This window comes from Sminthopsis crassicaudata, chromosome 4 (genome assembly GCF_048593235.1).
Source record: "Sminthopsis crassicaudata isolate SCR6 chromosome 4, ASM4859323v1, whole genome shotgun sequence".
Lineage (NCBI taxonomy): Eukaryota > Metazoa > Chordata > Mammalia > Dasyuromorphia > Dasyuridae > Sminthopsis > Sminthopsis crassicaudata.
In genome coordinates this window covers 336886597-336910750 of record NC_133620.1, presented here as the reverse complement: position 1 = coordinate 336910750, position 24154 = coordinate 336886597, and the positions used below count along the sequence as shown (strand labels likewise).

Below are 24154 nucleotides of genomic sequence, written 5' to 3'. Positions count from 1 at the left end.
AAGTCACACTGCCCAAATGGGGGAGCAGAAGAGGGAGAAGGAAAAGATCCCAGGGCTCCTTGTCATTTGAGAATACAGCACAGATCCCTCTTTTCCTATTGTGATCGATTGGCTGAGGCTCCTCCAGAGGGTTCATGAATAGCATGGGGGATCAGTTGAAGATTGCACTTTTTGGAAGGTTGGACGGGTGGTGGGGCAGGCCAGACCCAGTCTATTTGGAGGGCACGCCAGCCGTCCTCCATCCCCATGATGTGCTGGCGCCTTCCGCTAAGGCTCCAAGGGAAGGAGTTGCAGGCCAGGCTCCTCTTCCCTCACTCTTTCCCCTTCTTGTTCCCCAGAAGGAAATCAGTGAGGCTGCCCAGCTGACTTCTCACCCCACACAGTGGTTGGAGAACCAGCCCCAGGCCAGCAGAGAGTCAGAGAGCCGGGCGCTCAAGGCCCAGCTGGAGGAGGAGAGGCAGCGGGTGGCCCGGGTGCAGCAGGAGCTGCAGGAGCAGAGGAGGCAGCTGCTGCTGCTGAAGACCCAGAAGCCTGTGGAGAGGCTGGAGGAAAAGGAAGTGGTCGAGTTCTACAGGGACCCCAAGCTCGAGAGCAGCCTGTCCAAAATGAAACACCAGGTGGAGGAGGAGGGCAAGAAGCGGGCCGGCCTGAAGGCTGACCTGGAGGTCGTGAACCAGAAAATAGCCCAGCTGGAAAAGGAGAAGAGCGACATTCAGCCCCACCTGTTGACCAAGGAAGTCACCCAAATCAAGAGGGACCCCACGCTGGACAGCCAGGCAGCCCAGATCAATGCTGAGATTGAACATCTTCGAGGAGACAACGCCGTCGTCTCTGCCCGAGTGGAACAACTAAAGAAAGAACTAAAGACCCTGGAACAGAAGGAGGCTAATGTGAAAGAGAAGGTAGTGGTGAAGGAGGTGGTCAAGCTGGAGAAAGACCCTGAAATGGTCAAGGCATCCTGGGCTCTGAAGCGGCAGATTGAGGAGGATGCCGGCCGCAGGAAAGTGGCGGAGGAGACAACGGTCAAGCTGCAGGCTCGAGTCCAGGAGCTGGAGCAGCAGATCAGCTCCATGGAGCCCAAAGTCATTGTCAAAGAGGTGAAGAAAGTGGAGCAGGACCCTGGACTCCTTAAAGAGTCCGTCAAACTCAGGAACCTCATCGAGGAGGAGAAGAAGAAGAACATGGTGCTGACCAGGGAGCTCAGTGACTTGCACAGCAAGTACAGCATGGTAGAAAAACAGAAGCCCAAGGTGGAGTTCAAGGAGAGAGTCAATGAGATCTTCCAGGTGGATCCGGAGACAAAGAAGGAGATTGCCCGGCTCAGGGCCGAGCTCCAGGACACCACAAACAAGAGAAGTGCCATTGAGAAGGAGGTGGAGGGAACCCTACCGGAGCTGACCCTCCTCCGGGCCCAGAAGCCAGTGGTGGAATACAAGGAAGTGATCCAAGAGGTGGTGAAACATGAGAAGAGCCCAGAGCTCCTCAGGGAGATTGACCAGCTGAAGGCCCAGCTCAATGATCTGGTCAACACCAGTGGCCGGTCTCAGGAGCAACTCATCCGACTGAAGGGGGAGCGGGATGAGTGGAAAAGAGAGCGATCCAAGGTCGAAACGAAGATGGTGAACAAAGAAGTGATTCGCTATGAGAGCGACCCGGTCCTGGAGAAGGAGGTGGAGCGTCTCCGGCGGGAGGTGCGGGACGCGGTCCAGAAGAGGAGAACCACAGAAGACGTGGTCTATGAGCTTCAGAACAAGTACCTGCTGTTGGAGAGAAGAAGACCCGAGGAGAAGGTGGTGGTCAAGGAAGTGGTGGTCACCCAGATGGACCCGAAGCTCCACGAGGACCATAGCCGTCTCAGCCGGAGCCTGGACGAGGAAGTGGCCAACAGGCGGAAGCTGGAGCGTGAGGTGCAGCAGCTCCAGGCCACAGTGGAGGAGAAGGAGAACCTGCTCAGCTTCCAAGAGGACCGTGACAAAAAGCTAGCCATCGAGAAGGAACTGCGGCAGCTGAGCCTGAGGATCCAGGAGATAGAGCAGCGGCCTCCGGCGGTGCAAGAGAAAATCATCATGGAGGAAGTGGTTAAGCTGGAGAAGGACCCGGACCTGGAGAAGTCCACCGGGGCCCTGCGGCGGGAGCTGGACGGCGAGAAGAACCGGGTGATGGACTTACAGCGGGAGTGCAAAAGCCTGCAGGTGAAAATCGACGTCCTCCAGAAGACCAAGTCCCAGGAAAAGACCATCTACAAAGAAGTCATCCGGGTGGAGAAGGACCGGGTCTTAGAAACGGAGAGGTCCCGTGTCTGGGAGCTGCTCAACAAGGACCGGGCTGCGCGACAGAACAGGGAGGAGGACGTGAAGAGGCTCCAGGAGAGGCTCGAGAGGGCCGAGGCGCTGCAGAAGACCTGGTCGCGGGAGGAGGCCGACCTCCAGAAGGCCCGGAGCCAGGCCAGCCAGGAGCGAGCACAGCTCGAGAAGGAGATGAGGGAGCTCGAGAGGCAGAAGCAGGAGAGGATGCTCTGCCTCCAGGAGGAGTCCAAACTGCTCAGCCAGAAGTCAGAAAGCGAGCGGCAGAAGAAGGCCCAGCGGGGCCAGGAGCTCACTCAGCTGGAGGAGGCCATTCTCCGGGAGAAGGACCAGATCCATGAGAAGGAGAGGACACTCAGAGACCTCCAGCTAAAAGTGAAACAGGAAGAGTTGAGCCAGGACACCCAGCTGAGAGAGACCAACCTCTCCACGAAGATCTCCATCCTGGACCCAGACTCGGGCAAGGACATGTCCCCATACGAAGCCTACAAGCGGGGCATCATCGATCGGGGACAGTACATCCAACTCCAGGAACTGGAGTGTGACTGGGAGGAGGTCACCACCATGACCCCGTGTGGGGAGGAGTCCCTGCTGCTGGACAGGAAGAGCGGGAAGCAGTACTCCATCGAGGACGCCCTGCGCTGCAGGAGGATCACCAAGGAGGAGTACCACCTCTATAAGGACGGCCACATCCCCATCTCCGAGTTCGCCCTCCTCGTGGCTGGAGAGACCAAGTCTGCCCCGCTCTCCATAGGCTCCATCATCTCCAAGTCCCCCAGCTCCTCTCCGGGCCCTCAAGCCACCAGCATCTTCTGCCCCGGCTCCTCCCTCGGCCTGGGCGATGACACGTTTCCCATCGCGGGCATCTACGACACGGCCACCGACAACAAGTGCAACATCAAGACCGCTGTGGGCAAAAAGATGCTGGACGCCCTCACCGGGCAGAAGCTGCTCGAGGCGCAGGCGGCCACGGGGGGCATCGTGGACCTCCTGACCCGGGAGCGCTACTCTGTGCACAAGGCCCTGGACCGGGGCCTCATTGAGAATACTTCCACCCAGAGGCTGCTCAATGCCCAGAAGGCCTTCACCGGCATCGAGGACCCCGTCACGAGGAAGAGGCTGTCGGTGGGCGAGGCCATCCAGAAGGGCTGGATGCCCCGCGAGAGCGCCCTGACCCACTTGCAGGTTCAGCACCTCACAGGGGGGCTCATTGACCCCAAGAGGACGGGCCGCATGCCTCTCCCCCAGGCCTTACTGGCCGGCATGATCAACGAAGAGCTGGCTCAGCTCCTCCAGGACGAATCCAGCTATGAAAAAGAACTGGTCGACCCCATCTCCAAAGAGCGACTGAGTTACAAGGAAGCCATGGCCCGCTGCCGGAGGGACCCAATGACCGGCCTCCTGCTCCTCCCTGCGACCCAAGACAATTACTGTTCTTTCCGCACGGCCTCCCCTTCTCTGCCACGTGCTCTGTGCTAACGGGAACGTCGAGCAGGTGGGAAGGCGCGGGTTAGAGGTCACCGATCTTTTTTTAGCTAAATAAAATCCCTTACACCCTCCCCCGATCTCTCTCTGTTTAAATGTTTTATCATGAAGAGTGGTCTCTATATGTGAGCTCCCCTACCTTAGATGACTAACCACATTTCCTCAGCCCCAGAAGTCAGCATGACTTTGTCCTCTCCAACCGAATGCATGCAATAAACTCCCCTGTCGTCTCAGTGGCTGAGCTGTCATTGATCTAAACTTGGGATGGAGTTGTCTGGTGGGGCAGGGAGGGTGGAGATACCCGCTGAGAACTGAGAAACCGTCTCCTCGCTCAGTGGAAGGAGACGGCTCTGCTGCCTCTCATTCTGGGTCTAAGACGACTTGTACAATGGGATGAGATCCAGAACTCTTCCCCATTGAAATGACAGTGGCCTCCTGCCTCCCCTGAATATCTTCTCCCCATTTTACTTGCCATCTGTGCTCTGTACAGTTCAATCTCTTTTTGCCTATGGTATAGGTTCCTTCTTGGGAAAAAACATTTTACATGCATAAAATAAAATGCTTAGGAACACAAAGAAAATTAATTACATTGAAATAGCTAGCAAAATATAAAGTTTTTTTTTTCAATTCATGGATCTCAAGATAAGAACCCCTGTTCTAGGGACTACCTTCAGTCTCCTAGTGAGCCATATTGACTTTTCCCTTCCCTGGGGTCCCTTTCCACTGACGGGACAGACACCATGTAGATCAGAAATGTCATTTTTATTTCTTATTCTGAAATCCAGGACCAAATGAATGCAGTTACATTATGGATAAACAGTTAACTGCTGAAAACACACCCAACTCGCATACTTGCCACTGACCACGTATGGAAAAATTCCCCTCTCTTCTACGTCTTCTAAATGGAATTCAACTCCTTCCTAAACAGTTTAAACCCCAAAAGAACAGCAGAGGAGCAAAGTCCTTTCTACCTTGGAATTCTTGACTTGAAGGTAAAGTTTGGGCTAGATCTGTGAAGTTAAGAGGTTAATTCCTAAAGAGAAAAGCAAAGTGCATAAAATAAAAATGGCCCTCTTTCTCTGAGCACCGCCCACCAGTGTTCCTAGGGACAAGGGAGCTGCTCTCTCACCTCTCCCTTCTGAGGCAACTGCGCCCTCCACTCTGAAGTGGCACCGTCAAACCCAACAAAGAACAGGGGAACTCTCACTAACCTGGTAGGAGGACTGGTCCAAACCTAGCCCTTCACGGTCCCCAGACACAAAGTCCATCCCGCCTATAATTCCTCTCCAGCATTAGAGACAGATGGCTAGAGCTGCAGCTGCAGAAGGGACTTTGGGTACTGGGCCTGAGAAGGAGGGGGATGAGGGCAGAAGCTGGATGCCCGTCCCCTTCACCGGCAAAAATGCTCCAACATGCACTGACGTGGGGCCGAGCATGACTTGCAAGAGGAGAAATAGTGGTGGGTGAGAGCGGCCTTGGCTGAGATGCGTCTGTTTGGGTCATACTGCAGCAGCTGCTGTAAAGGAAAGAGAAAAACATGTTAATGAGCCTTTTCTGCCTTCTTCTCCAATCACCCAGGGCTGTGGTGAAGTTAATAAGGGTTAGGACAAGGAAACATAAAGCCAGGAGGGCACAGATTTAGGCCCAGAGAAGTCTGGAGAAGGCCATCCCGACTATACACACACACACATATACATAGATATATATATATATATATATATATATATATGTAAGAGATATATATAAAATTATATCTAACATAATGTATAAATAAATGTATACAAATCTTCAGCATTTATTTTGGGGGAAATCTGTGTAAAGAGAACATCAAGCAGAAATTAACCTGCTAGAAACAGGTCACCTGCGGGGAGGAGCCCGCTAACCTCCAGGGCCTGGTCCCTTTTCTGCGCCCAACCCTCCAGCAGAACCGGCCCAGAGTGGCCGGGGCAGGCCCTATTCATTCAGCCCCAGGGACTAGAAGCAGTTGGGATGTGATCTATTTTGGAAATAAATGTTGGAATCTGTAGGAAGACCCTTCACTCCATTCTGCTGAGCCAGCAAGTCTCTTCCTGGCAACTGTGGGTGGGTCAACCAAGCCTCCCCTTCCTCACTGAGCTTTCCTGCTCTCTACCCAGCTCAAGTTGAGACAAACTCTTTATAAAAACAAAAGGCCAGTGTCTCTGGGAACGTCATAGTGAACCCGTGGGGTGGGAAGGCCTGAAAAGGAAGGTAAGGCCTCCAGGGTGGTTCTTTGGCTCAAGCCTGGTTCAGTCCCTTGTCGGCCTCAGTTTCCCTGGAGTCTTGTCTTACGGGTATAGAAAGTGCTCTCCTCAGACTCCGTTCTAAGTGATAACATTTACTAAATACATTACTTTAAGGTTTGCCAAGTATTTCACACCCACTGTCATTTGAGCCTCAGAACACCCGTTAGGTAGGTGCTACCATTATTTTTTCACAGATGAGGAAACTGAGGCTCAGAGTGGTTACATCATTCAGTTTCTTCATCATAAATAAACTTAAGGGGTTAATCTAGATTTCTGAGGTCCTTCCAACTCTTAGTCTATGACATGGTTGCTATCATATTCCCCATTTTGCAGATGAGTAAACCGAGATGGGGGGTGCCGTGTGGCTTAACATTCCATATAAATGTTTTTACACAGAAGAAGGAACCGCGAGTTACTGATAGTTGAGTTGGGGAGATAGAAACTGCATGCATCAGCATGATTAGAACTGACATTTATACAGTACTTTTAAGGTTTATAAAATATTTTCCACACATTAGAACATCTGATCTGTGTACAGAATAACTTGGTAACCAATAAGCGTGTGCAGACTGGCAATAGTGTAACTCAAAGACACATGCACTCTGGAGGAAGAATGAAAAGGTAAGAATTCAATGTTGCTACTCAGGGCAATTTTTCCACAAGATGAGTGTTAAGAGCAATTTTAAATGTGAGCATTGGCAAGGGGAGACAGGCCCAGTGGTGGATCTGGTGCCAGGAAATCTAGGATTCAGATTCTGACTCGTGTGGCCCAGACTGGCCCTAGCTGCTGCCCCCACGGCCTCCCCATCAGTAAAAAGAAAGAGAATGATACACCTCCTTCACAGGACTGTCACAAGTCCCCAACACAAAGCTCCGGGCAAACTGAAGTGCCACTCGGCTGGACCAGGGCCCCGCTGGGGCGCATCCTCAACACCTACCATGAGCAGGTCCTTGCCCTCTGGGTCAAGGGCAGGGACAATCTCCTCTGTCGACTTCCTGGTCCACTTGGGGAAGCTGCCCTTGTAGTCGGGCAGCTGGGTGACCCCCGGCCACATGGCCTCGCTGGGCGTGCCCAGGGTCCGGAAAATCCGAAACAGCTGGTCGATTTCCGAATCACCAGGAAACAGGGCCCTGCGTGTCACCTGCAGGGAGGAGCCTGCTAACTCCAGGGCCCGGTCCCTTTTCTGCGCCCAACCCTCCAGCAGAACCGGCCCAGAGTGGCTCTGGGCCCGCCCGGAGATTCTGTGGCCCGGGGCAGGCCCTATTCATTCAGCCCCAGAGACTAGGCCCACAGCCCTGGGCACCCTTCTCTGCCCCCCTTTACCATCTCTGCGAAGATGCACCCAATGCTCCAGACGTCCACGGCCGTGGAGTAGAACTTGCAGCCCAGCAGGATCTCGGGGGCGCGGTACCAGAGGGTCACCACCTGCAGGGGCGGGAGCCCCGTGAGCGCCCTGCAGCCCCCCGCAACAAGAGCCCTGCCCCGACCCAATCTACCTCGTGGGTGTAGGTCCTCAGGGGCACGCCGAAGGCCCGGGCCAGCCCGAAGTCGGCCAGCTTGATGGCCCCCAGCTCGTTGATGAGCAGGTTCTGGGGCTTCAGGTCCCGGTGGATGACGCGGTGTGAGTGGCAGAAGTTCACCCCCTGCAGCAGCTGGAAGAGGTAGCTCTGGAGCAGCAGGGCGAGAAGAGGCTGGTCAGCGGGCGGAGGGTGGGGGGCCGCCGTCCCCCCCCCCACAGCGGGTACCTTGACCAGGTGCAGAGGGAGCTCCGTGGCCGCAGCCGAGTCCATGTACTTCTTCAGGTCCTGGCTGAGGAACTCAAACACCAGGTAGAGCTTTTTCTCGCTGTGCACCACGTCCAGCAGCCTGCGGGGAGTCTCCGGTCACAAAACCGGACCCCTCCCGTCCCAGCCCCCCTCCCTCCGCGGCCTACCTGACAATATTGGGGTGCTTAAGCTCTTTGAGAAGGGAGATCTCCCGAATGGCTGTACTTGGGACACCCTCGGTCTCCCTGTAGCAAGGGAGGGTGGCAGGGGTGAGACTGGACGCGGGAGCGCAGGGACCCCTTCTGGTGGGAGGCCTGGCTGTCCCAAACACCGTCCAGCCGGAAGCTCAGAGCCCTGGGGGGTGGGGGGTCAGAGCACTGGGGGAGAGGGGGTCAGGGCCCTGGGGGAGGGAGGTCAGGGCCCTGGGGGAGGGGGGTCAGGGCCCTGGGGGGCAGAGGGGCAGAGCTCTGGAGGAGGGGGGTCAAGGCCCTGGGGGAGGGGGGGTCAGGGCCCTGGGGGGCAGAGGGGCAGAGCTCTGGAGGAGGGGGGTCAAGGCCCTGGGGGAGGGGGGTCAGGGCCCTGGGGGGCAGAGGGGCAGAGCTCTGGAGGAGGGGGGTCAGGGCCCTGGGGGAGGGGGGTCAGGGCCCTGGGGGAGGGGGGGTCAGGGCCCTGGGGGGCAGAGGGGCAGAGCTCTGGAGGAGGGGGTCAGGGCCCTGGGGGAGGGGGGTCAGAGCCCTGGGGGAGGGGGGTCAGGGCCCTGGGGGAGGGGGGGGTCAGGGCCCTGGGGGAGGGGGGTCAGAGCCCTGGGGGAGGGGGGTCAGGGCCCTGGGGGAGGGGAGTCAGGGCCCTGGAGGGCGGCGAGGGGGAGGTGGGGGGGTCAGAGCCCTGGGGTGGGGGGTCAGGGCCCTGGGGGGGGGGGTCAAGGCCCTGGGGGAGGGGGGGTCAGAGCCCTGGGGGAGGGGGGTCAGGGCCCTGGGGGAGGGGGGTCAGGGCCCTGGGGGACAGAGGGGCAGAGCTCTGGAGGAGGGGAGTCAGGGCCCTGGGGGAGGGGGGTCAGGGCCCTGGGGGGCAGAGGGGCAGAGCTCTGGAGGAGGGGGGTCAGGGCCCTGGGGGAGGGGAAGTCAGGGCCCTGGGGGAGGGGGGTCAGGGCCCTGGGGGGCAGAGGGGCAGAGCTCTGGAGGAGGGGGTCAGGGCCCTGGGGGAGGGGGGTCAGAGCCCTGGGGGAGGGGAGTCAGGGCCCTGGAGGGCAGCGAGGGGGAGGTGGGGGGGGTCAGGGCCCTGGGGGAGGGGGGTCAGGGCCCTGGGGGAGGGGAGTCAGGGCCCTGGGGGAGGGGAGTCAGGGCCCTGGAGGGCGGCGAGGGGGAGGTGGGGGGGGGTCAGAGCCCTGGGGGAGGGGGGTCAGGGCCCTGGGGGAGGGGGGGTCAGGGCCCTGGGGGAGGGGGGTCAGGGCCCTGGGGGAGGGGGGGTCAGGGCCCTGGGGGAGGGGGGTCAGGGCCCTGGGGGAAGGGGGGTCAGGGCCCTGGGGGAGGGGGGTCAGAGCCCTGGGGGAGGGGGGTCAGGGCCCTGGGGGAGGGGAGTCAGGGCCCTGGAGGGCGGCGAGGGGGAGGTGGGGGGGGTCAGAGCCCTGGGGGAGGGGGGTCAGGGCCCTGGGGGAGGGGGGTCAGAGCCCTGGGGGAGGGGGGTCAGGGCCCTGGGGGAGGGGGGTCAGGGCCCTGGGGGACAGAGGGGCAGAGCTCTGGAGGAGGGGAGTCAGGGCCCTGGGGGAGGGGGGTCAGGGCCCTGGGGGAGGGGGGTCAGAGCCCTGGGGGAGGGGGGTCAGGGCCCTGGGGGAGGGGAGTCAGGGCCCTGGGGGAGGGGAGTCAGGGCCCTGGGGGAGGGGGGTCAGGGCCCTGGGGGGCAGAGGGGCAGAGCTCTGGAGGAGGGGGGTCAGGGCCCTGGGGGAGGGGAAGTCAGGGCCCTGGGGGAGGGGGGTCAGGGCCCTGGGGGGCAGAGGGGCAGAGCTCTGGAGGAGGGGGTCAGGGCCCTGGGGGAGGGGGGTCAGAGCCCTGGGGGAGGGGAGTCAGGGCCCTGGAGGGCGGCGAGGGGGAGGTGGGGGGGGGTCAGGGCCCTGGGGGAGGGGGGTCAGGGCCCTGGGGGAGGGGAGTCAGGGCCCTGGGGGAGGGGAGTCAGGGCCCTGGAGGGCGGCGAGGGGGAGGTGGGGGGGGGTCAGAGCCCTGGGGTGGGGGGTCAGGGCCCTGGGGGAGGGGGGCCCTGGGGAAGGGGGGTCAGGGCCCTGGGGGAGGGGGGTCAGGGCCCTGGGGGGCAGAGGGGCAGAGCTCTGGAGGAGGGGGGTCAGGGCCCTGGGGGAGGGGAAGTCAGGGCCCTGGGGGAGGGGGGTCAGGGCCCTGGGGGGCAGAGGGGCAGAGCTCTGGAGGAGGGGGTCAGGGCCCTGGGGGAGGGGGGTCAGAGCCCTGGGGGAGGGGAGTCAGGGCCCTGGAGGGCGGCGAGGGGGAGGTGGGGGGGGTCAGGGCCCTGGGGGAGGGGGGTCAGGGCCCTGGGGGAGGGGAGTCAGGGCCCTGGGGGAGGGGAGTCAGGGCCCTGGAGGGCGGCGAGGGGGAGGTGGGGGGGGGGTCAGAGCCCTGGGGTGGGGGGTCAGGGCCCTGGGGGAGGGGGGCCCTGGGGAAGGGGGGTCAGGGCCCTGGGGAAGGGGGGTCAGGGCCCTGGGGGGCAGAGGGGCAGAGCTCTGGAGGAGGGGGGTCAGGGCCCCGGGGGAGGGGGGCCCTGGGGGAGGGGAGTCAGGGCCCTGGGGGGTAGAGGGGCAGAGCTCTGGAGGAGGGGGGGTCAGGGCCCCGGGGGAGGGGGGCCCTGGGGGAGAGGGGTCAGGGCCCTGGGGGAGGGGAGTCAGGGCCCTGGGGGGTAGAGGGGCAGAGCTCTGGAGGAGGGGGGTCAGAGCCCTGGGGGAGGGGGGCCCTGGGGGAGGGGGTCAGGGCCCCGGGGGAGGGGGGGGGTCAGGGCCCTGGGGGAGGGGGGTCAGGGCCCTGGGGGGCAGAGGGGCAGAGCTCTGGAGGAGGGGGGTCAGGGCCCCGGGGGAGGGGGGCCCTGGGGGAGGGGGGTCAGGGCCCTGGGGGGCAGAGGGGCAGAGCTCTGGAGGAGGGGGGTCAGGGCCCCGGGGGAGGGGGGCCCTGGGGGAGGGGAGTCAGGGCCCTGGGGGGTAGAGGGGCAGAGCTCTGGAGGAGGGGGGTCAGAGCCCTGGGGGAGGGGGGCCCTGGGGGAGGGGGTCAGGGCCCCGGGGGAGGGGGGCCCTGGGGGAGAGGGTCAGGGCCCCGGGGGAGGGGGGTCAGAGCCCCCAGGAGGGGGGCAGACCCGGGCCAGAGACTGCCCCAGCACTCACGAGTCCAGACGGATCTTCTTCAGGGCCACCAGCTGCCCCGTCTGCTTGTTCCTGGCCTTGTACACCACCCCATAGGTGCCCTCGCCAATCTTCTCCACCTTCTGGAACACATCCATGCCAGCCGAGCTGCCTGGGTGACACGGGGCCCGCCCTGAGCACCCCTGCGGCCCGCCCCGGCCCCCCTCCGCTGCCCAGTTGCCCGGAGGGCCCGGCCTGCCTTGGGGGGTGGGGGGGGCGGGGGGCTGCGCGGCCCTGGCCGGGGTGGGGGGGGTCATTCCCTGCTTGCTCCCCTCCCCCTCCCAGCCTCCGTCCGGGCCTCCCGGGCACTTGGGGTCTCCCGCCCTGCTGACGAGCCCACCCGCCCCTGCCTGCCCTGCTTCTGGTCCCTACGGAGAGCAGGGAGGCTCAAACCTCCTGTCCCTCCTGTCCTCTCAGGACCTCCTGACCTCCCGACCTCCACACTGGCTCAGGCTTCCTCCGGGGCACCCTGGGAACAGCTCCAGAGGTCAGAGGTCAAAGGACACAGATGAGCGCTGCTGCCTTCAGGGGACCAGGCCCGACCTGGAAGTCTGGGAAGTTTTCCAAGAGCGCCCCCACGGCCCCACGCCCGCGAGGCCACTCCGGCCGGTCCACACGGGGGAGGGGGGGAGGGGGGAGGGGAGAGAGGGCGCCTGGGGAGCTCGCTCCCTGCCCCCCGGGGCCCCGCGCCCCGGCCTAGAATCCAGCACACGCCAGGCCGGCCGGCTCTGACCCCGGGCCTGGGGGCCCAACACAGAGTCTTCTCCTTTTAGATTATTGTCTGCTTTTTGCTCTCATTTTTCCCTTTCTGATCTGACTTTCTCGCACAGCCGAGAACCGCAGGGTTCACACAGGTCTGCTGTCTCAGGGAGGGGTGGGGGAAGGGAGGCAGACAAATCGGGGCGCACAGTTTCGCAAGGATGGATGGGGAGCACTAGGTGCAAGTAAAAAGCCGAAACAAAAAGTGAGCCGGAGTGACACGAGGCCCCCATCCCCCTTTCCCCATCTTCTTCCTTCTTTGCTAAATTCTTTTGGAACTTTGCCTGCTTCACCAGGCCGTGGAATCACAAGGACCTTTGCCCTCGTCCGAACCCGTGTGACTGCCTGGAACCCCAACTTTTGGGGGGTGTCCTTTGAACCCAATCAAGAATCTCCAGGAGGAAAGGGAGGGGGATCACTGTGACACCCTCGGCCATTTCTTCTTCCTCCCTGAAGGAATCTGGTGAGACCATTAGAGGAACCTCCGCCCAGAGAGCAGCTCCGCGCTCTGGTCTCTTAGGACATGAGAAAGTCCTGGCTGAGACCCCCACCATTTAATGAGTCTGGGGGCTGCAGGAGCCCCCTCCCTTTGCCTTGGACTTCCAGCCAGAATGCAGTGGGAGAGGGGCAGACTTCTCCCTCCCTACTACCCCCAATCCCAAGGGCAGAACGTGGTGACCTCAGGAGCCCTTTATCCTCGTTCCCCAGCCTTTCTGGCACAAGTCAGAGAAGAGAATTCCTGGGAGTTTTCTTCCGGGTAATTCCAAATTTTAAAATAATTCCTATATTCGGAGCTCCCAGAGGGAGAGTTCCTCCCCAGAAGGCTCCGCAGCGTTTCTGCATCCTGGAGGGGGTTATCAGCTTTACATTTAGCTCACTATGTTCTGGATATGTTTTCTTTTTCAGTCTCTACTGAGGTTTGGGGCTGGATAATAATAATAGTGATAATCGGTGCTTTTATGACAGTTTTTATATCAGTAATAAGGGTTTTTGCTGCCTTGTTCTGGCACTGCAAGTCTGCCGGGAATGAGAAACATCTGTCTGTCAGCCCCCTAGTCTGATAGTCTGGGAGATTTGAAAGGCCAGTTCGTGGGCTCCTTGGTTCCTTGAAGCTTATGTCTTTTCCATAGTGAGTCACGTGAAGGTTGTCCTGTACCCATCGGACAGAAATAACCGTCATAAACCATAGCTGAGCCACGTGCACAATCATCTTTTTTCTGTCCTGCTTTGTATATGGAAATGCTCAATGCATTTGGTGTCTATTAAATTCACAATAAGTTACTGTTAAAGCTGAGCTTTATTTAAGAGATTTCCCTGGAGTAAATCTCTGAGGGTAGAAGCAGTGACCAAATTTAAAAACTTACCCACTTGGGGTCAAAACCCCCAAGGAAACAAATGGGAAGGATCTGGCCATAGATCACACACAGAAAAAAAAACAACTCAATTTTATTAATATTATTAAATATCCAGTGCTGTAGGGAAAAAAAAATGTTGCTTTCATAAACATCCCACTGTCCCATACCAACAACAAGAATAAAAAATAGTGTGCAGGAAAACAAGTAAGTTCTTGGGGGAAAGAAGTACTTGGACACTTACACTCAGTTTTGACACTAACATGATGGAAAGAAACATAACTGCTGGAGTGACATGTATCTGTTCTCCCAGACCTCTGGAGATTCCTTCCAGTATTAAATAAGGGGACTGATCTTCTTGGGAACCAGTATAAGGGACAGGGGCCAGACTAACCCCTTTGCTCCAGGCAAACACTAACTAATCTGTTATCAGGCCGTATAAGCTTGGGTGCAAGCCAGGTTAGGAGTCATTCTTGCTCTCCTGCCCGTGTCCTTGGCTCCCCTTCCCTTGCTGATGTTCCCTCTCCTGGTGATACTTCCTCTGCTTCTGGATGGCTTGTTCTAACAACGGCAGGTTTATCCCCTCCACACAGGTCAGCACACGAGCTTTTACCATGGAAACCGTATCTGAAAGACACAAACAGCAACGAGAATGGCCATTACATCCTGGCAGCTTCCTACCTTGACCAATATCCCGTATTTTATTTACATTTTATTCTCAGATTTTGCCAATGGAAAAGTAAGATGGAAGCAGCAAGGGGGGGGGGGGGGGGCGAGAATCAATAGCATATAAGATGCTAAAAATATTTTATCCTCAAATTAAAAATTGAGATCTGTAGGCAGGATAAGACAATGGGGAAAAAGGGGACGTGTGTTTTGGGAAGGAAAGGGTAACCTGAGGACTTTGGGGCATGAGGTTGTCCCTGCTCCTCCCTCCTCAAGCTACTATTTATTTCCAGTATCTCTCCTCTCCCATTTCAGGACCCCTGAGGGAGGTGACTCAAAGACCCCCCTGAATGTGGGGAGAGCTTCTTGTAGCTCACTCAGATCTGGGTAACAGGAGACCCAAAGGATGTGTCAGTGGTCTCAAGGAGACTCTATGACTTGTTTCTTGGGTACTGTCAGATCTCTCTGTATTGTTTATTTGGTAGGAGGGGTTCCAGCATCCACTCCTCTCCCAATCTGCCTAATGTTTGAGCTTATCTAAGGGCTGTTCCATAGTTCTTAATGTGTACTTTGGAACCTGGGTTATTAAACTTACATTAGACCTTTGAACACTAATAGCTCACTATGTACTGGATGCCTCTTTTCTTTTAGTCTTTGCTAAGGTTTGAGGATAGGAAATGGGGGTGGATAATAATAATAATAGTAATAATCACTCATATTTAATACCTGTTAGTTTACAATTCATGGCAAACTAACTTACAACAACCTATCATCTCCATTTGACAGAAGGGGAAAACAGTCTCAGAAAATTGGAGTGACTTACCGTCATCACAAAGCTAGCAACAAATGAGAACTGAACTCGAGCTCTCTGACCCCAGGTTCAAAACTCTTTCTTTACGCTAGCATTATTCTGCCTTTCCAAGAATGATAACTTTCTTCTCTAATTAAGAGACTCAAGTTGTCTGCTGACAAACACTTCCCATCTAATTCAAACTATATAAGGAAAAAAATATTCCAAAACAGAAGAAAAATGGAAGCTGTGTGAAGAGAGTTATGTGGATGGACTGTTAGATTTTTTTTCTTTTTTTGTGTTTTTAATATTTATTTTTTGTTACATTTGAGTTCCAAGATATTCTCTTCCCTCTCTCCCAACCCTACAGTTCCAGAGTTTGAAGTGAGAAAAACCACTGCTACTACTCAAAGTAAACAGCAACTGCTCCAAACACAATATTATATAAATGTATATATCCAAGATTTCCAAAAAAATAATATAGGGGTTGGTTATTTATCTTCTTTGAATAAGATACTTCTTTTAGTTGTGGAACTCCAAGGTTCACAAAGCCTAACATAACACCATTCTCGGGGAGGCCAGTTGAGTTGTCATTAAAAGGGGTAGGAAATTGAAAATCAGGACACCTAAGTTTTGATCATGGCCACTAGGTGGTGCAGTGTACAGAGTGCCTGCCCTAGGAGCCAGGAGTTTAAAGTGGATTCAGACAGTAGATGTGTGACTCTGGGAGTCATTTAACTGTCTCAGTTTCCCCATCCCTGGAGAAGAAAATGGCAAACTACTCCAGTATCTCTGCCAAGAAAACCCCAGGTGGGTCATGAAGACATGACTAAAATAAGTGAACAAGTTTTGATCCCAATTTTTCTACTAACTAGACATATGACCTTGAACAACAAGGATAATGATTCATGAAAATGTATAAGGAAAACCCAAGACTTGCCTCCCCGCTGCCCTGAGCCTCGTGGGGAACAAATGAAATGTTCACTCGAATGTTTTAGATGTTTAAAGCAGGCCACTGAACCTTTCCCTTGATGTCCCAAATCCCTATCCTGTGAGTAAAACAGCCTATAAAGACATTTCAAAAGTCTCTTATTGAGGTGGTTATTTCTTAATCATCATAATTTTGATCTCATTTTACACAATTATGTACAGAAGGAGTCACTGACTCCAAATATTTATTAAATTAGCAGCTACTTTTATTGCTTCTATAAATTCCTGAGACCAATCTAATAGGATTATATTCTTTTTAATCTCAAGCACTTTGAAAATTAGCTCATAAACGTGTGTATACATATACATATATGTATATACACACACATATATATACACCTATATATGTACACATATACACTATTCAGATTGTTTACAGTTTTTACTGACAATAGAGGGAAGATAGGATATTGGAGATTAACAAATACAGAAAAAAAAGCATGAATAAAAACATTTTTAAAATGCAGAGTAAAAAACAAAAATAAGTAAAAAATAAGTACACAACGGGATGCAAATTGTGGTACCATCTTATTAAATTTATATATGTGTGTATATATTTTTATATGCATACATATATATCACATCTTTTTAAATTTGTATAGAACAGAATTTCCATTTTTTCATATAACCTTACTATATATTGAAACGTTTACATTTGTTGCTGATTAATAAAATAACTAAAAATAATAAATCCACTATTTTAAAAAATTGTTGAAAAATAAAGTCAGATTTAAATAACTGGAAAGACATTGAGTGCTCTTGAATAGGCCGAGTGAATATAATTAAGATGACAATACTTCCTAAACTAATCTATTTATTTAGTTCTATGCCAATCAGACTCCCAAGAAACTATTTTAATGACCTAGAACAGAATTCATATGGAACAACAAAAGGTCTAGAATTTTAAGGGAAGTAATGAAAAAAAAATTAAATGAAGATGGCCTAGCTGTACCTAATCTAGAACTATATTATAAAGTAACAGTCACCAAAACCATTTGGTATTGGCTAAGAAATAGACTAGTTGATCAGTGGAATAGGTTAGGTTCACAGGGCAATATAGTGAATAAAAATAGCAATCCAGTGTTTGACAAACACAAAGATCCCAACTACTGGGATAAGAATTCATTATTTGACAAAAACTGCTGGGAAAACTGGAAATTAGTATGGCAGAAACTAGGCATGGACCCACATTTAACACCACATACTAAGATAAGATCAAAATGGGTCCAAGATTTAGGCATAAAGAACGAGATCATAAATAAATTAGAGGAACATAGGATAGTTTACCTCTCAGACTTGTGGAGGAAGAAGGAATTTGTGACCAAAGGAGAACTAGAGATCATTATTTTGATTACATCAAATTAAAAAGCTTTTGCACAAACAAAACTAATGCAAACAAAATTAGAAGAGAAGTAACAAATTGGGAAAACATTTTTATAGTTAAAGGTTCAGATAAAGGCCTCATCTCCAAAATATACAGAGAATTGACTTTAATTTATAAGAAATCAAGCCATTCTCCAATTGAAAAATGGTCAAAGGATATGAACAATTTTCAGATGTTGAATTTAAAACTATTTCTACTCATATGAAAGAGTGTTCCAAATCACTATTGATTAGAGAAATGCAAATTCATGGCCCTAAATGGCCTATATTAATTATCTACCTGGGGAGGAAACGAGATGTACTGAAAAGATAACTAGATTTGCAATCTAAGGAGGAAGACTCAAGTCATTACTTTTTTTTTTTTTTAACTAGCTATTGCTATTATCATCTCTATTTTGTTGTTTTCCAGTCATTTTTCAGTTATGTCTGAATCTTCATGACTCCATTTGGGGTTTTCTTGGCAAAGATATTGGAGTAGCTTGTCATTTCCTTCTCCAGTTCATTTTACAGATGAAAAAACTGAGTCACACAATTTTAAGCAACTTGCCCAAGATCATAATGCTAGTGTCTGAGGTCACATTTGAACTCTAAGGGTAGCACTCTATCCATTGTGTCACTATTTCCATTTTACAGATGGGAAAAACTAAGGATGGTAGAGGTTAACTGACTTGCTCAGAATCAGAAAGCTATTAAGTGTGTGAAGCAAGATTTGAACTCAGGTTTTCATGCTTCCAAGTCCAGCCCTCTATCCACTTTCCATTTAGTTCCCTTTAGGAAATATTTAGAATCTATGTTCTAGTCATGGACTTCCTTACTTAGGAGCTATGTGACTGGACCATACCATTGTGGAAGCATACTAAAAACTTCCTTCTTAGTTTATCTAGAATTACTAAGAAAGGCTCCCTCTCTGCTCTAAACAATCCTCCTCAAAATCCTTGAAAAATGAATAATAAATTTGAGGACAAAATGTTTCTCTTGGGGAAATGGATTAAGGATGATAACCAAGCTTAACCCTGTTTTTTGTTTACTTCATAGCCTTCCCTTCTGAAGAGTGTCCAATAGAAAAAGGAGGAAGGATCAAGAAACCAATGAAAGGAATGAGGTCTTTTTGTTTATTCCAGGAGGAAGTGACCTGGTTTCTCAATTATTCTTGAATATTAACCCAGACTGTGTTTTAATATATCTTTTTCTTGTTTAATATTATTATAATAAATGTCACCTAAAATTATCTTTGGGAAAAGAAACAAACATATGGCTCGCTCTCCTTCCAAAAGACAGAAATGTTTGAATATTAGTTTAACATTAAATTATATTGTCCAACATTCACAACAACTTTAACTTTCACAGACTGTCTTATTACTGTAAGTTAAGAGAGTTGTAAATTCCATCAATCATAATTGCATGCAAAAAAGAAGTCGCTTTTCCCAGACTTTGGACAGGTCTGGGACCTGATCTGCCAGGTCCATTTTTCTTGTTATTAAAGCTGGGTTGTTTTTTTGTTTTGTTTTGTTTTTTCAAAACATGCATGGGGGCAGCTAGGTGGTACAGTGGATAGAGTACCAGTCCTGAAATCAGGAGGACCTGAATTCAAATCTGGCCTCAGACAGGGAACAATTCCTGGCTGTGTGACCTTGGGCAAGTCACTTAACCCCAATTTCTTCAGGGGAAAAAAAAAGAATAAAGACATGCATAATTTTAACATTCACCTTTGCAAAACCTTGTGTTCTAGATTTTTTTCCTTCCTTTTCCTCCAACCCCTCCCCTGGATGGCAAGTAATCCAATATATGTTAATTATGTGCAATTCTTCTATACATATTTTCACAATCATCATTCTGCAGGGGAATCAAATCAAAAAGGGAAAAAAAGAGAAAGCAAAAAAATGCAAGCAAACAACAACAAAAATAGTGAAAATACTATGTTGTAATGCACATTCAGCTCCCACAGTCCTTTCTCTAGGTACAGATGGCTCCATCACAAGAACATTGGAACTGGCCTGAAACATGCCAGGTGCATTTTCTGACCCTTTCTGCCTTTATAGCTGAGAAGCTATATTTCTGCTATAAAGGATCTGGTTATGATAAAGATCTTTGCTAAATTCTCTAGTTCTAAGCCCACCAGAGATACCATCTCTTTTTCTCCTTCATAGTGCTTTCCTTTTAATGGTGCCTTTCTCCTTAGCCTAGCTAACTTGTTAGTCTAACCAGCCAGTCAGTGGCTTTCTCCTAACTTTTTTTCCTCATTAACTATAAGGTCTCCCACCTCTTTCATATTTGCCATTCCTGGTGTCTATTTATTTGTATCTGTAAACTCTTCTCCTAAATAAACCTTCCTTCTGGCAAAAAAAAAAAAAAAAAAAAAATTATATTGTCCAAACACTTGAACTTAAAACTGCAGAGTACCATGTTAGTGTTAATGTTTTTTCTTTGACACCAAAAATAACTGCTATTATTTAGAGAAATAATGCATGCAAAGAACTTTGCATTATTACACCCATTATCTTACACACCCAATAATCTTATAAAGTAAATGCTACAAGTATTACTAATGCCATTTTACAGATGATGTTGCACCATGGCATTCTGCCTTCCAAGTTATTCTCAACACTGATCAAATGAACAAGATATTTGCTAATTTCTCTTGGAAGTCTGCTTTCCTATAACCTACCTTAGTCTAGTGGGAAGAGAATAAGGGAAAAACCCCAAGTGTCTTCATTCTTACACTATTAATATTGATGGCTTGTGTCAGAATTTTTGAAGTTTTTCTATTTTTGTGTTTTCTTAGGAATGTTGGTAAGTTTTAGTGAATTTATCATTATGTCTCCCTTCTCTCTCTCTCTATGGCTTGTGGGAAAACCCTCTTCCCCCAATTTAAATTGTATAAAAATTCCCATTGTTTATGTGTAAAGGGAAAAAAATAAAAGAAAATTTACTTAGTGTAAAACATATTTGGGAAATGTGAATATCATGCCCAATAGAAAAGTGACAGAGCCTTCCAAGCTGACATGAAAATTATATGAAGGACTGATCAAATAACATGAAGACAGGAATGGAATATGTTTAAGGAGTCTGGGGAACAAGAAGAATTATGAAGTGGTACAAGGTGATGGGGCAGCAAGAAAAGGAAAGTGGGGCATTCATTGATTAGAAAAAAGACAGATGGAAGAGATTTGAGAGCCAGCTGTTTAGAAAGAGGGAGTGGGGAAAGGGCAGGGATTTTCTGTGGCAGCCAAAGGCCAGGAGCACAGTCATCATCACATGGCGGGAGGGTGGCGGGGAAGGGAGTTTAATGTAGTCACATATTAGTGTCATAGAATATTCCTGAGTGATAAAAAATGAAAAAACATGAGAAATTCAGAGCACTGTGGAAGACTTGCAAAACCAGGAGGATAATAGAAACATAAAGACTATTATGATATAAATAAATCACATTCAAAAGAAGCTCAACTTGAATTAAATGCAAACATTGATTCAAGAGGACAAATAAAAAAGATATTCTTACTAGTAGTGAGGAAGGCAGTTTTGGGGGTGGATGGAGGTATTTACAGATATCAAATATTGTATAAATGGTAATTAGGTAGGACAATGGATAGAGCACAGAACCTGGAGTTTAAGTCTAGCTTCTGACATTTCTTACCTATGTGATTCTGGCCAAATTACTTAAGCTGTGCTTGCCTCAGTTTCTTCAAGTCTAAGATGGAGATAAGAATAGCACTCACCTTCCAGGGAGGTTGTGAGGATCAAACAAGATATTTGTAAAACACTTAGCACAGTGCCTGACACATAATATGCATTGTATGTTTTCTTCCTTCCATCTTTTCCTTTTCCTTCCCCTTTCTCTTCCTTTCCTTCATTCTTTCCTTCCCAAATTCAGTCCTGGTATTCATTGGTTTTGCTTGCCTGTTTTTCTCTGTTATAAAAGAAGGTTCTTTTAAGAGGAGAGGAGAAAAGAATATACACCAGGAAATGATTATGGTATTTAAGAAAGGGACATCATTAAAAAGTAAAAAAAAAAAAAAAAAAAAAACCACTGGATTTGGAGTCACAATATTATGTACAAATGTGGGGGAAAATGGGAAATGTTTTACTCAAAGTCACCCACTTGAGAAATATTAAAGCCAGATTTCCCATTTCCCCCCACATTTGTACATAATATTTTATGCACATAAATTGTTCCCCAATGTTTCCCCAGTGTAAAAAATAATATTTACAATGCCTTCTTTATGGGATTGTTTAGAGGGAAGTATATTGTTAGTATTAATTAACACACACACACATTATGTGTACATACATATTCATAACACACATACATATATTGTCATACATATATACAAGTAAACATACCTATATATGCATGTATATTTATCTATCTATATCTATATTCATATGCTATTAATATTTTGGAGGGAGTTTTTCTAGACTAGAGAAAAGAAATTCAGATCTGCAGACAGAACAGTCTCTTCTTAAGAGAGTGAAAAGCAATCAGAGTAGAGTATCATGAATCTTGAAGGAATATGATATGTTCTTGAAATCTGTTGGGTGGGGTTGGGAGACAAGTCAGGAAGGACCTGGATTTCTTGAGAATCACAGACACTGATGAAAGGGGGGAAAAAATCCCAAACATCACTGTCATTTAAAGCTGAAATAAAAGAACAGTAGATACAGGAAATAAAAACACAGGTAGTGGTAAAAGCTGGCTGGGCTGGATTAAGTTGGGTCTAAGTGAATCAGAGACTTCCTTGTATGTAGGGTTGAGGGGAGGGGCAGCTAGGTAGTACACTGGATAGAATGCCAGACCTGGACTCAGGAAGAGCTGGGCTCAAACGTGACTTCAGACACTTACTGTGTGTGACTTGGGACAAGCCACTTTATAGTTTGCCTCAGTTTCCTCATCTGTAAAATAAGTGGGAGAAAGAAATGGCAAACCATTCCAGTATCTCTGCTAAAAGAACTGCAAATGGGGTCAAATGAAGAACAAAAACAACGTAGTATGTGGGAAGTTCTCCATGTGTATTGTGAAATCTTGATGATATCAGGGACTTTGAACCCTTCCCAGATAGCACTTAAGTCAGCTAAGCATATTGATAGATGTTGCTGTGGCTACACAACATTAAACCTTAAGTAAGAAGACCTGAGTTCAAATCTTGCTTCAGACAGTTCCTGGGCTAGATCTTTTGTCTGTCTCAGTTTCCTTCTCCATAATATGGGAATAAGAGCAGCATCTACATCCCAGGACTATTGTGAAGTGCTTGGCAAATTTTAAAGTGCTATTATTGCTACAGAGGAGGAAGGAGTGGGGTTGGAAGAAAACTTCCACCAAGTACTTTCCTCAGTCATTGGATGGTATCAGTGGAGAGTCTACCTGTGGTAGAAGGCCAGGAAGTCTTCTGTTTAAAGATCCAAGACCTTTTCATTTATGTCTTTGTATCTAGATGATTCTCCTCGTTTTGCAAGTGTCCCCATATTTTTCTGAATTCCTCATATTGGTTATTTTTGACCACTGATGTATATTTCATGATACTGATATGTGACTGCTTTATTCAAGCAATGGCACTGACTTTGCTTCTGGCCTTCAGCTACCATAGAAAATCCTGTTCTAGTTCCAATGATCTTGTGATGAAGAGCCATCTATACCCAGAAAGAGGACTGTGGGAAGTGAGTGTGGATCACAACATAGCATTTTCACTCTTTTTGTTATTGTTTGCTTGCATTTTATTTTTTCTCTTTTTTTTCCTGGTTTGATTGAATTTTTCTCATGCAGCAAGATAATTGTATAAAAATATATGCATACGTTGGATTTAACATATATTTCTATCATGTTTAATATTTACCGAACCACTTGTCGTCTAGGGGAGGGGTGAGGGGAAAAGGGGGAAATTGAAGTGTTCTGATTTTTTGGAATTTTTTTCCCCAAGGTTTTGCAAGGATTAATATCGAAGAATTATTCATGTGTATGTTTAAAAAAAAACTTTAATAAATAAAAATTAAAATAGCCTATAAGCAAAAAAAAAAAAAAAAAAAAAAAAAAAAAAAAAAAAAAGTAAAATAAAATGAGAATATTGGAGAAAAAAGAAAAGAAAATCCTGGTCCTTTTTCACTCTCCCTACCTGCTCTCTAAACAGTATCTTTTCCAATACTACCAGTCAATTAAAAGTAAAAATCTGAGATCTCAAAGAACAGATCTCAGAAAGGACCATGCCCTTCTCTCCCCTGACTAGCAAGGCAGGGATCATTTGTGTGCCTTCATGTTTGTATGCATTTTTCCTCTTCTCTGACCACCAAGGTCACCAAGCCTATAATCTTTAAAATTTCACTTTAATTTGTTGTCTTTTCCACCCTTCCTCTGAAAAACCCACATGAGGTCACCTGGAGTTCTCTGATCTCAGTGGGGACATGTGCGTATGGCTGACATACAGAACAAGATCAAGGTAACACTTGAGGGCAGTGCCCCAAAGTTTGCGATTATTTCATCTTTGCAAAAGATCATTCTCCCTTATCCCTATCCTTGACAAGTCAGCTGTAGAAGCTGGACATCTGTCAGCTTGAAGACTTAAAGAGGATTATAAATTAGATTAAAAGCCATTTCAATTTAATTAAATTCTTGACTTAAATTGTACTCTGTATATATGTTCTTTCCCTCCTCCACCTAGTTGAAAAGCAGTATGCCAAAGGGTAAGATGACGTAAAGCAGTGAGGGGCAGAGTCCTTGTTATTTTTGATAAAATCAGATCCTCAGTACATCCCTGGAATGTCAAAGTCCATAGAAACCACTATTACCCTAGTTTCTCCACGGGAGAAGGAGCAAAGTCCTAGGAGCTAGCAAACAAACACAAGGAGGCTCCTTTTTCTGACCACTTTTATTCTCAATTCCTGTAAAATGCTTGAAGCTTTTCTATTCCCTACACCCCCACCCCCCACCTCCATTCCCCTCTTCCACCCTCTCTCCTTGCCTTACTTCTCCCCTTTCTTGGACCCTCTCCCCCCTTCTTCTCCATACCTTTTCCTCTCCT

At 49.8% G+C, this 24154-nt stretch overlaps 3 protein-coding genes across 5 annotated transcripts in view; 1 reads left to right on the top strand and 2 right to left on the bottom strand.

Moving 5' to 3' along the window:
- The window catches only part of EVPL (envoplakin), a 37689-nt gene extending 33668 nt beyond the window's left edge, over positions 1–4021 (top strand). The window contains exon 23 of the mRNA XM_074260790.1: positions 339–4021. Within this exon, the coding sequence (XP_074116891.1) occupies positions 339–3782 (3444 nt within the window). The 3' untranslated portion in view covers positions 3783–4021. The remainder of the gene's footprint in view (positions 1–338) is intronic.
- Positions 4022–4531: 510 nt separating this feature from the next.
- On the bottom strand, positions 4532–11638 carry CDK3 (cyclin dependent kinase 3). 2 transcript variants are annotated; one of them, XM_074260787.1, is made up of 8 exons: positions 11601–11638; positions 11190–11319; positions 7987–8064; positions 7799–7919; positions 7550–7720; positions 7377–7478; positions 6991–7194; positions 4532–5304 (listed from the first exon to the last, which is right to left on the bottom strand). In XM_074260787.1, exons 2-8 carry the CDS (start codon positions 11303–11305, stop codon positions 5179–5181), a joined length of 918 nt encoding a protein of 305 aa, XP_074116888.1. In that variant the 5' UTR covers positions 11306–11319; positions 11601–11638; the 3' UTR covers positions 4532–5178. The 2 variants fall into 2 exon arrangements, with proteins under 2 accessions (XP_074116888.1, XP_074116887.1); XM_074260786.1 differs by having other exon boundaries at positions 7550–7919; positions 11548–11622.
- Positions 11639–13629: 1991 nt separating this feature from the next.
- Positions 13630–24154, bottom strand: part of TEN1 (TEN1 subunit of CST complex) — a 30862-nt gene continuing 20337 nt past the window's right edge. For both annotated transcript variants that reach the window (XM_074260788.1, XM_074260789.1), the window contains one exon: positions 13630–13945. In XM_074260788.1, coding sequence (XP_074116889.1) covers positions 13779–13945 — 167 coding nt within the window. In that variant the 3' untranslated portion in view covers positions 13630–13778. The remainder of the gene's footprint in view (positions 13946–24154) is intronic.

Bases quoted from the DNA above. Each gene is read 5' to 3' on its own strand.
- CDK3 (XM_074260786.1), bottom strand. From the start codon at position 11,305: ATGGATGTGTTCCAGAAGGTGGAGAAGATTGGCGAGGGCACCTATGGG. The intron at 8,065-11,189 runs GTGAGTGCTGGG...CCCTTGCTACAG, and splicing joins AAGAAGATCCGTCTGGACTC to GGAGACCGAGGGTGTCCCAA. The intron at 7,195-7,376 runs GTAAAGGGGGGC...TCCTCCCTGCAG, and splicing joins GGTGCATCTTCGCAGAGATG to GTGACACGCAGGGCCCTGTT.